The following is a 13,532-nucleotide window of genomic DNA, read 5'->3' as shown; positions in this document are numbered from 1 at the left end:
GGAGCCCAGCACATCAGTGCGAAAGATAAGGCTGAAGCATTTGCAATAATCTTCAGCCAGAAGTGCCGAGTTAATGATCCATCTCGGCCTCCTCCTGAAGTCCCCAGCATCACAGATGCCAGACTTCAGCCAATTCGATTCACACTGCGTGACATCAAGAAATGACTGATGGCACTGGATACTGCAAAAGCTATGGGCCCTGACAATATTCCGGAAATAGTACTGAAGACCTGTGCTCCAGAACTTGCTGCACCCCTAGCCAAGCTGTTCCAGTACAGCTACAACACTGGCATCTACCCTGCAATGTGGAAAATTGCCCAGGTATGTCCTGTACACAAAAAGCAGGACAAGTCCAACCCGGCTAATTACCGCCCCATCAGCCTACTCTCAATCATCAGTAAAGTGATGGAAGGTGTCATCAACAGTGCCATCAAGCGGCACTTGCTTAGCAATAACCTGCTCAGTGACGCTCAGTTTGGGTTCTGCCAGGGCCACTCAGCTCCTGACCTCATTACAGCCTTGGTTCAAACATGGACAAAAAAGCTGAACGCAAGAGGTGAGGTGAGAGTGACTGCCCTTGACATCAAGGCAGCGTTTGACCGAGTATGGCATCAAGGAGCCCGAGCAAAACTGAGGTCAATGGGAATCCGCTGGCTGGAGTCATACCTAGCGCAAAGGAAGATGGTTGTGGTTGTTGGAGGTCAATCATCTCAGCTCCAGGACATCACTGTAGGAGTTCCTCAGGGTAGTGTCCTAGGCCCAACCATCTTCAGCTGCTTCATCAATGACCTTCCTTCAATCATAAGGTCAGAAGTGGGGATGTTCGCTGATGATTGTACAATGTTCAACACAATTCGTGACTCCTCAGATACTGAAGCAGTCCGTGTAGAAATGCAGCAAGACCTGGACAATATCCAGGCTTGGGCTGATAAGTGGCAAGTAATACTCGCGCCACACAAGTACCAGGCAATGACCATCTCCAACAAGAGAGAATATAACCATCTCCCCTTGACATTCAACAGCATTACCATCGCTGAATCCCCCACTATCAACATCCTAGGGGCTACCATTGACCAGAAACTGAACTGGAGTAGCCATATAAATACCGTGGCTATAAGAGCAGGTCAGAGGCTAGGAATCCTGAGGCAAGTAACTCACCTCCTGACTCCCCAAAGCCTGTCCACCATCTACAAGGCACAAGTCAGGAGTGTGATGGCATACTCTCCACTTGCCTGGATGGGTGCAGCTCCAACAACACTCAAGAAGCTAGACACCATCCAGGACAAAGCAGCCTGCTTGATTGGCACCCCATCCACAAACATTCACTCCGTCCACCACCGACGCACAGTGGCAGCAGCGTGTACCATCTACAAGATGCATTGCAGCAATGCACCAAGGCTCCTTAGACAGCACCTTCCAAACCCGCAACCTCTACCAACTAGAAGGACAAGGGTAGCAAATACATGGGAACACCACCACCTGCAAGTCACACACTATCCTGACTTGGAACTATATCGCCGTTCCTTCACTGTCGCTGGGTCAAAATCCTAGCACTCCCTTCCTAACAGCACTGTGGGTATACCTACCCCAAATGGACTGCAGCGGTTCAAGAAGGCAACTCACCACCACCTTCCCAAGGGCAATTAGGGATGAGCAATAAATGCTGGCATGGCCAGTGACGCCCACATCCCATGAATGAATAAAAAAAAATTTGGACATTATAATTAACTCAATGTTGGCAGTCAACAAGTCAACACAAGACAAGTCAATGGTTGACACTTCATCCAAATGTTACTTTTTGGGTGGCAAAGCAGTTAAATTTGTTTTCAGCCCCAATGATGTGACTTCAAACCAGGGGGAAAAAGAGTGACAAAAAATAAATGAGTATGAAACCTTGGATTTCAACTTTGTCATCTGGCTGAAACTGCAACACTTCAATTTCAGGAAATATAGTGTGGGCTGAAGAAAACTTGCTGCAGGGTTGCCCTAAAGCTTTTTTTTTTCTAAATTTTAATCTAAACAAAAATCAGTATTCAACAGAAAGTGTCAGTTTCTTTCTTTTCCCCAAGAGAGAATGCCAATTACACATTGTCTGCTAAAATTATTACCTTGAGAGGTGGGGGAATTCACATTAGTTTGCCTTCCCTCAAACTGACTTCCACATTGTTGCATTTGACTGTATAATACATGTGCAATTACAACCATTCCAATTCTGGAAAGCCAAATGCAACAGAACACTCACTTCAGCACCCAGCAACGTACAGACTTCTAATCATTTATTTGTAGTAGTATGCAGTATATGGGTCAACTTTATTTAGGCGCCAATATCTCTTCTCCAGAAGGAATCAGCTCCTGCTCAAGAGCAGTTCCAATGTTCTGTGATCTTCCAGTATCTTATTCAAGGGGTCATTCTTCAACTATCAGCTCAGGGGGTTCATGGGATTATGAACAATATGCAGCCTTAGGGACAACCACAATTCAGTCTTCATCCAACATCCACACCAGCACATATTCTGAATCTGAATCCTGACTGATTTTTTTTTCCCTCCCTTCGTGGCCCAGAACAGAGGCCAACTGTAAAATCCCTAATGCCAACCTGCCCAAAACTAGTTAATCAAGCACAGACCAAAATCACACAGTATCTCAGTCATCTGTCAATTCATTAGTCTTCCAGAGTGCATCACTAAAGGGACGAGGCTTTCCTAATAATGTCATAAGAAATATTAAACCTTATTCCATCAAGACAAAATGTATTAATGAACATTGTTCAACCAACCTGTAATTCTGGCAAGGTACTGGACTGTAGAGGTTTTTCCAGTACCCGTTTCACCAACCAATAAGACAGGTTCCTCTTTATTAAGACAAACAGCTAGCTGCTCCAGCAGCAGAGAGGAGGGTCGTGTGGCTGAAAAGGTCTGAATTTCCCTTTAAAAAAAGAAGAATTTCAGTCACAATCAAGAAAGCATCTGAGTGGAAAATATTCATTCCAGATTTATCTCACAAGCTGAAGTGATGTATTATGTAGAAATGTGGCCTATTATATATTGATAAATTAAACTAAATATTTGAAACCTCAAATCAAATACCTTACAGCAACCAATGAGTATATTTGAATGGTTATGCAATATGAACTATTCAGAAAAATCATGACTAATGATACAAACATAAACCATTTACTCCTGAACAAGTTCATAACAGTACAAAGCCAAGTCCTGCTTGCTTAAATAGTAATACCAGGGCAGTAAATGGCAGTTGAAAATAGAATTTCAAATACACAAAGTAGAAACACCCTCGGCAAACTGGATTTGGCACGAGATCACACAAGATTTTCTACTGACCATGCAAATTCTCTTTGGCCTATTGATATCCCTCTGATGGCTTCAGACAGACAACCGAATTGGAACCAGATAGCAACAAGTTTTCATATTTAGAACGATAAAGAAAATTTCATTACCAACTCTATTAGGACTGTTAAACATCTACATGTTTGTATTGAATGGATGCATCTCAAAAATACTGACCAACTTCACATTGCATAGGAACACAAGACTTAGGAGCAGGAGTAAGCCATTCGGCCCTTCGAGCCTGCTCCATAACTCGATAAGATCATGGTTGATCTGGTTATGGTCTCAACTCCACTTTCCTGTCTGTCCCCCATAACCCTCGTCTCCCTTGTCTATCAAAACTCTCTCACTCAGGTTTGAATAAATTCAACGACCCACTGCTTTCTGAGCAACAGAATTCCATAGATCAATGACTGTCAAAAAAAAATTTCTCCCATCTCAGTCTTAAAGGAGACCTCTTATTCTTAAACGGTCTCCAAGTTCTAGTCACCCCCACAAGAAAAAACACCCTCCCGGTATCCATTCTATTAAGTCCCCTCAGGATCTTTTATGTTTCAATAAGATTACCTTTCATTCTTCTAAACTCCAATGGGTATAGACCCAACCTGTTCAACCGCTAAGGTAAGCCCTTCATTCCTGGAATTATTTGAGTGAACTTCTCTGAACCGCTTCTAATGCCATGATACCCTTTTTCAAATAAGCAGACCAAAACTGTACACAGTACTGCAGATGTGGTCTAACCAAGGTCCTGTACAGCTACAGTAAAAACTTCCAGTGTCCACTTTAAGTGGCAAATGCCTGTCACTACATCACCTTTACTAAAGGTCAGCGAAAATGGATTTGCAATCTGCCACTTGGCAAACCATATAGAGAACAAAATTAAAAACAATGTGCACTCCACCCCAACCCACACATGACGCCATGAGCCAGCAGGGGAGATAGGGACGGACAAGGCCATGGAGGGATTACATGAAAAGCAAGTATGTTCAGGGTTATGGTGAGAAGGCGGGGAAATGGGACTGAGGGAATTGTTCTTTCAGAGAGCCAGTGTGAACACAATGGGCTGAATGGCCTACTTGTGCACTTGAACAATTTTGTGATTCTGATTCGAAAGCCAATGGGAATTTCAAAGAGGCAATGGCAAACCAGGAGCCAATATATCGTGTTAGCAGAGGGGCCACCTGAGGTATCAGAATGGCAACATTTTTAGAAAGCATGGAGTCATTGAGTATTGCGCCACCCAGTGGCCAAATTGTGCAAATGCAAAATGACAAGTTTATAGAGGCAGTTTCCGTTAGAGATTTAGATAACACTTACATAGCAGTTAACATGATAAAACATTCCAAGGGGCTTCACAGGAGTATTAGCAAGCTAAATTTGACGGTGAACCACAAGATATTGGTAAAGGCTTTATGGAGCATCAAAAAAAAAAGTGGTAAAACCTAGGAGGGAATTCCAGAGATCAAGCCTTAGGCAGCTGAAGACATGGTTACACAATTAAAATCAGGGATGCACATGAGGTCAGAATTGGAGCAGCACAAAAATCTTGTAGGGCAGCAAGAGGTTACAAAGATGGGAAGAGATGAGGCTGTGGAAGAATTTGAAATCAAGAATTAAAAAAGAGGCATTGCCATAACAAGTGCCAATTTGGGTAACAGGCCTTGGTGCAAGTTAAGCTGCAGGCAACAAAGTTTGGATAAGCTTGCTCATGGAGGGTTCCAGGTGGGAGGCTGGCCAAGAGAGCATTGGAAGAGTCAAGTCTAGAGGTAACAAAAGTCATGGATAAGAGTTGCAGCAGCACATGAACACAAGAAATAGGAGAAGCAGACCATATGGCCCATCGAGCCTGCTCTGCCATTCAATATGATCATGGCTGACCTTGGGGGTCAACTCCATTTTCCTGCCCACTTGCCATATCCCTGGATTCCCTGAGACCAAAAATCTATCGAATCTATCCTAGCCTTAAATATATTCAATGATGGAGCATCCACAACCCTCTGTGGTAGAGAATTCCAAAGATTCACAACCCTCTGAGTGAAGTAATTTCTCATCAGTCCGAAATGACTAGACAGGCCAGATGCGGGGAGGATGTTCCCAATGGCCGAGGAGTCCAGAACCAGGGGTCACAGTCTCAGGATACGTAGTCTCAGTATGCCATTTAGAACTGAGATGAGGAGAAATTTCTTCACTCAGAGGGTGGTGAACCTGTGAATTCTCTACTGCAGAAGACAGTGGAGGCCAAGTCATGAAAAATATATTCAAGAAGGAGATAGATACATTTCTTAATGCCAAAGGAATCAAGGGAAAAAGGGGAGAAAGCAGGAACAGAGTACTGAATTAGATCAGCCATGATCTTTTATTGAATGGCGGAGCAGGCCCGAAGGGCCGAATGGCCTACTCCTGCTCCTATTTTCTATGTTTTCTATGTTTCTATGATTGGTCCCTTATCATGAGGCTGTGCTCCTGTGTTTTAGATTCCCCAACCAGCGGAAACAATCTTTCAGCGTCTACCCTATCCAGCCCCTTCAGAATCTTATGTTTCAATGCTATCCCCTCATTCTTTCACTCAAGAATACAGGCCCAATTTACTTGTCTAATCTGCTGGGACCTTTCCAGAATCTAGGGAATTTTGGAAGATCACAACAAATGCATCTATTATCTCCACAGCCACTTTTAAGACTGTAGGATGCAGGCCATCAGGTCTGGGGGACTTGTCAGCCTTTAGTTCTAATAGTTTTCCCACATCCTTTTCCCTAGTGCTAAATGTTCCTCCCACCCTTTTACTTCTTGATTTTAAAGTATTCTTGGTATTTTTTTGTGTGTCTTCCACAGTAAAGACAGACTAAATACCAGTTCAACACTTCCACCATTTGATTTCTTCCCCCACACCCCCCCCCCACCATTAATGTCCCAGTCTCACCCCCTTAAAAAAGGGACAACGCTCACTTTAGTTACGCTTTTCCTTTTTAAATAGTTCTAGAAACTATTTTTAATATTTCTAGCTAGCTTTCACACTCTAATTTCTCCCTTTTTTAAAAAAAATAAAAAGGGTCACTCTTTGCTGGTTTCTAAAATTTGTCCAATTTTCTGACCTACCACTAATCTTCACTGCATTGTATGCATTTTCTTTCAATTTGATACTATACTTAACTTCCTTAGTTAGCCATGGATGGTGCATCCTTCTCATATTCCATTCAGCAAGAAGATTGTTCAGTGTTATGAAATAGCGCTTTAAATGTCTGCCACTGCTTCTCTACTGTCCTACCTTTTAACCCATTTTCCTAGCCCACTTTAGCCAACTCTGTCCTCACACCCTTGTAATTGCCTTTAAGTTTAAGACACTAGTCTTCGAATTTCACATTCAGTTTGAGGGTGAGAAGTGTGGGTCTTATGTTGCCTCGAGGCTCCATTACTTTGAGGTCATTAATTAATCCAGTCTCATTGCACAGTGGCGCAGTGGTTAGCACCGCAGCCTCACAGCTCCAGCGACCCGGGTTCAATTCCGGGTACTGCCTGTGTGGAGTTTGCAAGTTCTCCCTGTGTCTGCATGGGTTTCCTCCAGGTGCTCCGGTTTCCTCCCACATGCCAAAGACTTGCAGGTTGATAGGTAAATTGGCCATTAGAAATTGCCCCTAAGTATAGGTAGGTAGTAGGGGAATATAGGGACAGGTAGGGATGTGGTAGGAATATGGAATTAGTGTAGGATTAGTATAAATGGGTGGTTGATGGTCGGCACAGACTCGGTGGGCTGAAGGGCCTGTTTCAGTGCTGTATCTCTAAACTAAACTAAACTACCAGGTCTAAAATAGCCTGCTCCCTGATTGGTACTAGAATGTACTGTTCTAAGAAATTGTCCCAAATACATTATGAACTCATCTTCCAGGCTACCATTGCCAATCTGATTCATCCAATCTATAAGATTAAAATCACCCATCATTATTGCAGTACCTTACTTACAAGGCCCCCATTATTTCTTCTTGTATATGGTGTCCTACAATGCTACTGTTACTGTCAGGGGGCCTATAAACTACTCTCAAGTGACTTTTTACCATTGCTATTTCTTATCTCTAGCCAAACTGATGGTTCAGAAGATAGAGATGTACAAAGAAGGGATGAGTTGGTGCTAGGGAACTGAAGACATCGACTTCGGTCTTCCCAACAGTCCCATACAAACTCAATGGAAACAGTTGACAGAAGTAGGACATCAGAAAGGAAGGTTTTGAGCACAGAAATCGCATCACCAGTTTTGCCACTGGGTGGCTATTCTGTCTCTTCGGTGTCTGCTCAGCTGTTTAAATCTCCTTCAGTGACCATTACATTAGAACATTCCACTTTTTTTTGTCCTAATGCCATAAAACACTGCTAGGCATATCCTGCAAGGGTGTGGTGACTAAGTTTTTTTTTAAATCATTGAAATGCTGGTCACATGTATATTTTGTAAATCAAATTTTCCCTCCAATTCCCAGTCACCTTAAGTGTTTATCACCATTATAAAAAGTAATTTAGTAATGAGAACTTTTTTTGAAAAAGGTGGCACTATAGTAAACTGCATTTTATTTTTTTAAATTTCAGCTAGAACATGGAAAGTGATTCCCAAAATGTCAAAACCCATAGGTCACAACAGAATGCAATTTATTCTGTCACTATTTATTGGAGTTATGTTGTTCAGTCACAGAGCTTCATTAAAGCCAATCCTGAAATCACCAATGACGATATTCAATTTTCAAACTGAACTTACAATTGCAACAGGACAACATCACTTCTTTTTCGAGGCAGGACAGCCCGGCCCACAGTCACTTCCATCTCACTGAACTCAGCAGCAGGTTTATACAACTGACAGAAGAACTCTGCCTGCAACAGAAGTAAAATTAGATCACCACCTCCAAGCAATACAAACAAGTTTAATTGATCATTTCAGTTTAAACCAATAACTCAGTTTAGGGAGAAGGCTTCAGAGGGTGCCAAAAAGACTGATGAAAATGGTTCCATGGACGAGGGATTGCAGCTGCATGGATAGACTGGAGAAGCTGCCGTCGTTCTCCTTACAGCAAAGGTAGAGAAATTTGATAGAGATGTTCAAAATCACGAGAGGTCTGGACAGAGTAGATAGGGAGAAACTTGCTTCTGGTGGAAGGGTCGAGAACCAGTGGATACCAATTTTAAAGAAAAAGGTAATTGGCAAAAGAAAAAGGGGCAACATGAGGAATTTTTAAAAAAACAGCATGTGGTTAGGAGCTGGAATGCACTACCTGAGAAATGTGGTGGAGGAAAACGCAATCATGGCTTTCAAAAAAAAAAAGAGAGAATTGGATATGCACCTGAAAGAAGAGAGAAATTGCAGGGCTACAGAGAAAGGGTGACAAGTGGGACTTGCTGAATTGCTTTTGCAGAGAGCCAGCATGGACATGATAGGCCGAGTGGCCTCCTTTCATGCTGTAACCATTCTACAATAGCTTGGTTAGGCAATAATACAGCATGGTGCTAATTCGAGCAAAAAAACAGACCTGGAAGCAACTACTGGGTTTGCTTCAAGTTAGTCTTAGCCCACTACTTTCACAGCAATGTTTACAATGTACACCTCAAAGTGTTCCTGGGCTAAGGGAAAACTCTCTCCCATAACCAGTCTCCTGTACATCACAACTGGACACAAATTGCTTAGCATTTCATATCTACTGCAGTTTCTCCCCTGCCATTTTTTTTCCTTCTCAGTTCTTCATTGCATTGGAGACCATACCCTGTACCAACGAGGGCTACATTTTTCCAGCTTGCCGCAGTGCACGCACGAGATATGCGTCGCGGAGCCACTGTGGCTTATTTAAATGGATCCTGCCCCCCACCCCCCCCATGACGTGGAGCAGGCGGGTGCTCTGCCCCCGGCAACAGCGCCCGGTACCACTTTTAAATGGCTTCAAGCCTTTACAAGTAATTTCAATTTTAAAAGTGAAATGCAAGTTAGAGTTAAATTAAAAAATTTAGTAAGATCAAAGCCCCTCTCCCACCCATCCCCCCACAAATGACCAATTTATTTATTGACCTCCCCCCCCCCAAAAAAAACTTACCTTGCAATCCAACCTTCTCCCCTCCCCCCCTCAAAGTTTATCATCTTTCATCTTCAACCCCTTCCTACCATCCCCTCCACCAATAGAAATTGTTTCCCCTGCTTCCCGACCTGAAAACTTCCTTGCTCCGCCCTCGGATCTCTAAAGTCCGGAGCCCCGGCAACCAGCCGGAATAGGGCAGCGGGACAGCAGACAGGAGCAGGGTAGGTAACTGATATACAGTAATATGGGACAGGGCCTTCCCAGCATCAAGGCCTATGGCAGGCCTCTCCCAGGCCCCCCTGCCATGACCCCCGACTTCAAGGGGCTGGTACAAAAAAAATCCAGCCGGGTGTAGAGTCCAAATAGTGCTCACTTACATCAATCTTCTAATCACCACCCTTGTGTAGATTCCTTTTCTCCATACATTGCACAAATTGCATACTTTAGAGATTATTAAACATAGAGATCTCCAGTCCAAAACCAACTAATTTGGTACAAACTGAAGTGTTTACCAGGTGCTGTTCACAACCTCAGCAACCTATTAGTCCCAAAACAAAGCTTTAGCCCCAAATCTTACCCATCACAAAGACCGCCTACTTCCGCCTCAGTATCATAACGCACCTCTGCCCTAGCCCCTCTGCTGCTGAAACCCTCCGCCACACCTAAACACCTTCCAGACTCTACTATTCCAATGCTCTGCTGGCTGGGCCCTCAACTTCCACTTGCTAAACCTCAGTTAATCCAAAACTCTTCTGCCTGAATCCTATCCTACAAAAAGACCCACTTACCACTGACCAATATTGGTTCCTGAAAACCTAGCTATTTTTTCTCCAAGAATTTAGAGATCTCCCCCAGTAACTCCTTCGGTTCAAGGATTTTTGGATTCCCCCTCAATACCTTTGATTGACAAAGATTAACTAAGACTATACAAAAAAGGAAACTGCAAGTGTACAAGGTGTGAAATGCAAGAAAATGGGATCAGATGAATGGCGTCCATTGAAACCACTCAAATCAGGTATTGATTACTAAGCAGCTATCTGCCAATTAACTTGGCAATTCGAGGTTACTGCAAACAGCTAAGCAACATACTCAGGACAAGGTGAAGCACAGTAAATGGAGTTTAAAGAGGTTTCTAAACAAAAAAAAGTTAACACTGTTTTAAACAAGGTAATTTTATTGAGATGTGCCAAGCACAATGAAAAGAGCTATAGAAACTACATTCTTGTGCTGCAGGATCCCAAGGGTCCTGCTAAGCTATCCAGTGATTCCAGCTGTAACGTACTTATGAGTGGACAATGGGAGAGGATAAGATTGGAATCTACTGCAATTCATGCACAGGTAAATCACCTGCCAATATTCAGGTTAGGTTCACTTGGATAAAAAAGTCTTTAAGGCAGATGCCATCTGTTATGGTTCAGATGTTCCAGCAATTTCATGCAATTCAAAACCTTTACCCTTATGCATTAGGAGAAAACAATACAATGCACTTGGATGCCCACTACTCCCTTAGCTGTTTCAAAATACAGTATATACCACACACATTTGTGTGAAGACTAAAAGTAATAATTTGTCTTATTTTCAAATTAAGACAGTTACACAGAAGCTGCAAGCTACAAATACACAAAAATAAAAATAACCTATTAAAAAGAATCCAAATACCCTGTCCACAATATTTTAGTGTTTCATCTACTGCCCAAATGAAATGTTAGTACATGCAAGGTAAATCATGGTTCAGCTATACAAAGTCACGGTTAGACCACACCTGGGAATACGGAGGGCAGTTCTGGGCACTACAGCTTAGGAAGGAAATATTGACCTTGGAGGGAGTGCAGCATAGATTTACTAAAATGTAGTATAATCCAAAAGATTATGCTACAAAACAGATTACACAAGCAAGGATAAAAGCAAAATACTGCAGATGCCAGAAATCTGTAACAGAAACAAGAAATGCTGGAAATACTCAGCAGGTCTGGCAGCCTCTGTGGAGAAAGATGCACAATTAATGTTTCAGGTCAGTGAACCTTATTCAGAACGGAGATCGCATCGAACGGCAGAACAGGCTCTAAGGGCTGAATGGCTTCCTCCTGTCCCCATTTTCTTGCCAGTAAATGAAGGCCAATTGTCAGTTTAACGTCAGTTTCTGAAAATAAGTTGGGTAGCTAAGCCTTTATTCCAAGTGGCACATGTTGTCTTCAGAGGTGTTCGGTAGAGAACAATCTTCCTCACTGGGATATCCATGAATCAACTATGACAAGTGAGTTTTCTACTTTCCCCACTCTGCAATCTAACTTGTTAATATTTTAAAAAACATGCCCAGCTAAATAAATTGATGTAATTGGTGTTTATACAGCAAGTTGCACCAATGAAGGAAGTCAGACCAACAGCCACTGTAAATTGGATGAATCCAAATAGTTTATGGCAACAGCTCGACAAAGGAACTATTTTGAAAATACATTTGAATATAAATTAAATGTTTACTTTGTCTTAAGTTAGATTAGAAAAACAGAAAAACGTCTTTATTCTACTCTTAAAATAAATTGTGGAACCAACTCCGGATGCAAATCACAGAAATGGAGAGGAAAAACAACAGACTACAAAAAAAATGTTGATTAGACGGTGTATAGGGTTGACTGGTAAAGAAAATGCTCCACTGAAAGAAAAATGGTACCTTTTCTTTTGAAATGTTCAGTTTACTTCCAATTATTTCAGCCATTTTCTGCCGACTCCTCCGTTTAGACATCATGGCTGTGAAACAATCTAGTGCCTGTAAAACAAACCACCACAGTAACTGCTTGAGGATTCTCCACGACATGCCTGTCTATAGTGACTTTGTGTCCTCAACATTTAGAGCTCAAGCAGCATGATGGTTCCTACATTCAGCAGAAATAATTAAGTGCATTGTTGCTTCCAAGTCATCAATAAACTCCGTAGCATCCTATTCAGCAGACTTACTGGGAAAAATAACATGCTATACCAACATCACAAGACAATTAGGAGATGTTCAGCCTATCTCAATTCATCCATGCAGAAAGCCATCCCAACTCCTATTACAACATCCAAATGTTTCATAAATGAACCTAGGCTTTTTGCCTCCATGACACTAACTGTAACCAAGTCTATGTTTTGATGACTGACATCAGGTCTAAATTTAACTGTTATAACCTGTATTAGTCTCAGTTTTGTCAAACTCAGTTTAGTTTTAAGTAGTAGCCTGATTTAGGTTTTCCCTTTTGTTAACTAGCTTGTATACCCCCAAAAGGATGACCTGTCACATCTCATTTCTAGACTGAAAAATCCAAGTGTTTCCAGTCTTTGTTTTTAAATAGGTGGGTGGAGGGTCCATAATGATCCTTTTTTTTTATATAAAAATTTTGTGCTCAGTTTTAAGCCCATATACATCTTATGGTTCTCAAGTCTTTTGAGTGACCTCTTCAGTTCTACCGAAAATTTAAAATATCAGAATGGAACAGAGGACAACTCATTAACATTACATAAATAGGCCCATCTCTGCTGTATCCTTTGGCTAACCTCAGGAGATGCAATTCACCTAAAATAGTTATTTCAAATTATGATACAAATAACAAAAAGCTGCCAATGCTAGGTCTCAAACAAATGCCAGAAATAGATTAAATCAGCGTTTGGAGAAACAAAGAAACACAGTAACATTTGTAGACTACTTCCTAGAAGGTCACTTTGGGTAAAAGGAAATGAGAGTTTTGTGGTGTAGACCTAGCTTTCTCAATTTGTGATGTAAATTCACCTCCTTACCTCCTGAAAGATGCGGAGAGCCGTAGAAGAGGAAGTACCATCAAAATTAGGAATTACTCGTTCACACCATTTCAGCAAATCTCTGAACAGAACAAAGCAAAACAATTTGATACAAACTGGTTGAGGTTAAGTAAACACTAAATTAATGGCAAAAGTAACAATTAACTGTATTGTACCAAACTGACTTTGGCAAGTCAAATGTGTCCCCAGACTTCCAGCTGAGGGAAGGGGTGGCAGAGGAGAGGTCTGGAGCAAGCAGCTAAGAGGAGGGCAGGCGGGGGGTTGAAAACAGCAAGGCTTTAGCAATTGTGAATGCATGGATTGACAGAATGGGAGATGGCAGAATGGGGTGGAGGTGGGGCAGAAATTCAGTTGTTAT

General features: G+C 42.1%; 1 protein-coding gene across 1 annotated transcript in view; it reads right to left on the bottom strand.

Moving 5' to 3' along the window:
- The window catches only part of mdn1 (midasin AAA ATPase 1), a 201,664-nt gene that overhangs the window by 170,037 nt on the left and 18,095 nt on the right, over positions 1-13,532 (bottom strand). Inside the window, exons 11-14 of the mRNA XM_068026518.1 lie at positions 13,154-13,235; positions 12,054-12,149; positions 8,083-8,195; positions 2,777-2,925 (exon numbers count right to left, since the gene is read on the bottom strand). Of these exons, the coding sequence (XP_067882619.1) occupies positions 2,777-2,925; positions 8,083-8,195; positions 12,054-12,149; positions 13,154-13,235 (440 nt within the window). The remainder of the gene's footprint in view (positions 1-2,776; positions 2,926-8,082; positions 8,196-12,053; positions 12,150-13,153; positions 13,236-13,532) is intronic.

Source organism: Heterodontus francisci, chromosome 3 (genome assembly GCF_036365525.1).
Source record: "Heterodontus francisci isolate sHetFra1 chromosome 3, sHetFra1.hap1, whole genome shotgun sequence".
Taxonomy (NCBI): domain Eukaryota; kingdom Metazoa; phylum Chordata; class Chondrichthyes; order Heterodontiformes; family Heterodontidae; genus Heterodontus; species Heterodontus francisci.
The sequence above is the reverse complement of the archived record's forward strand: the minus strand, read 5'-3'. Positions and strand labels throughout refer to the sequence as shown.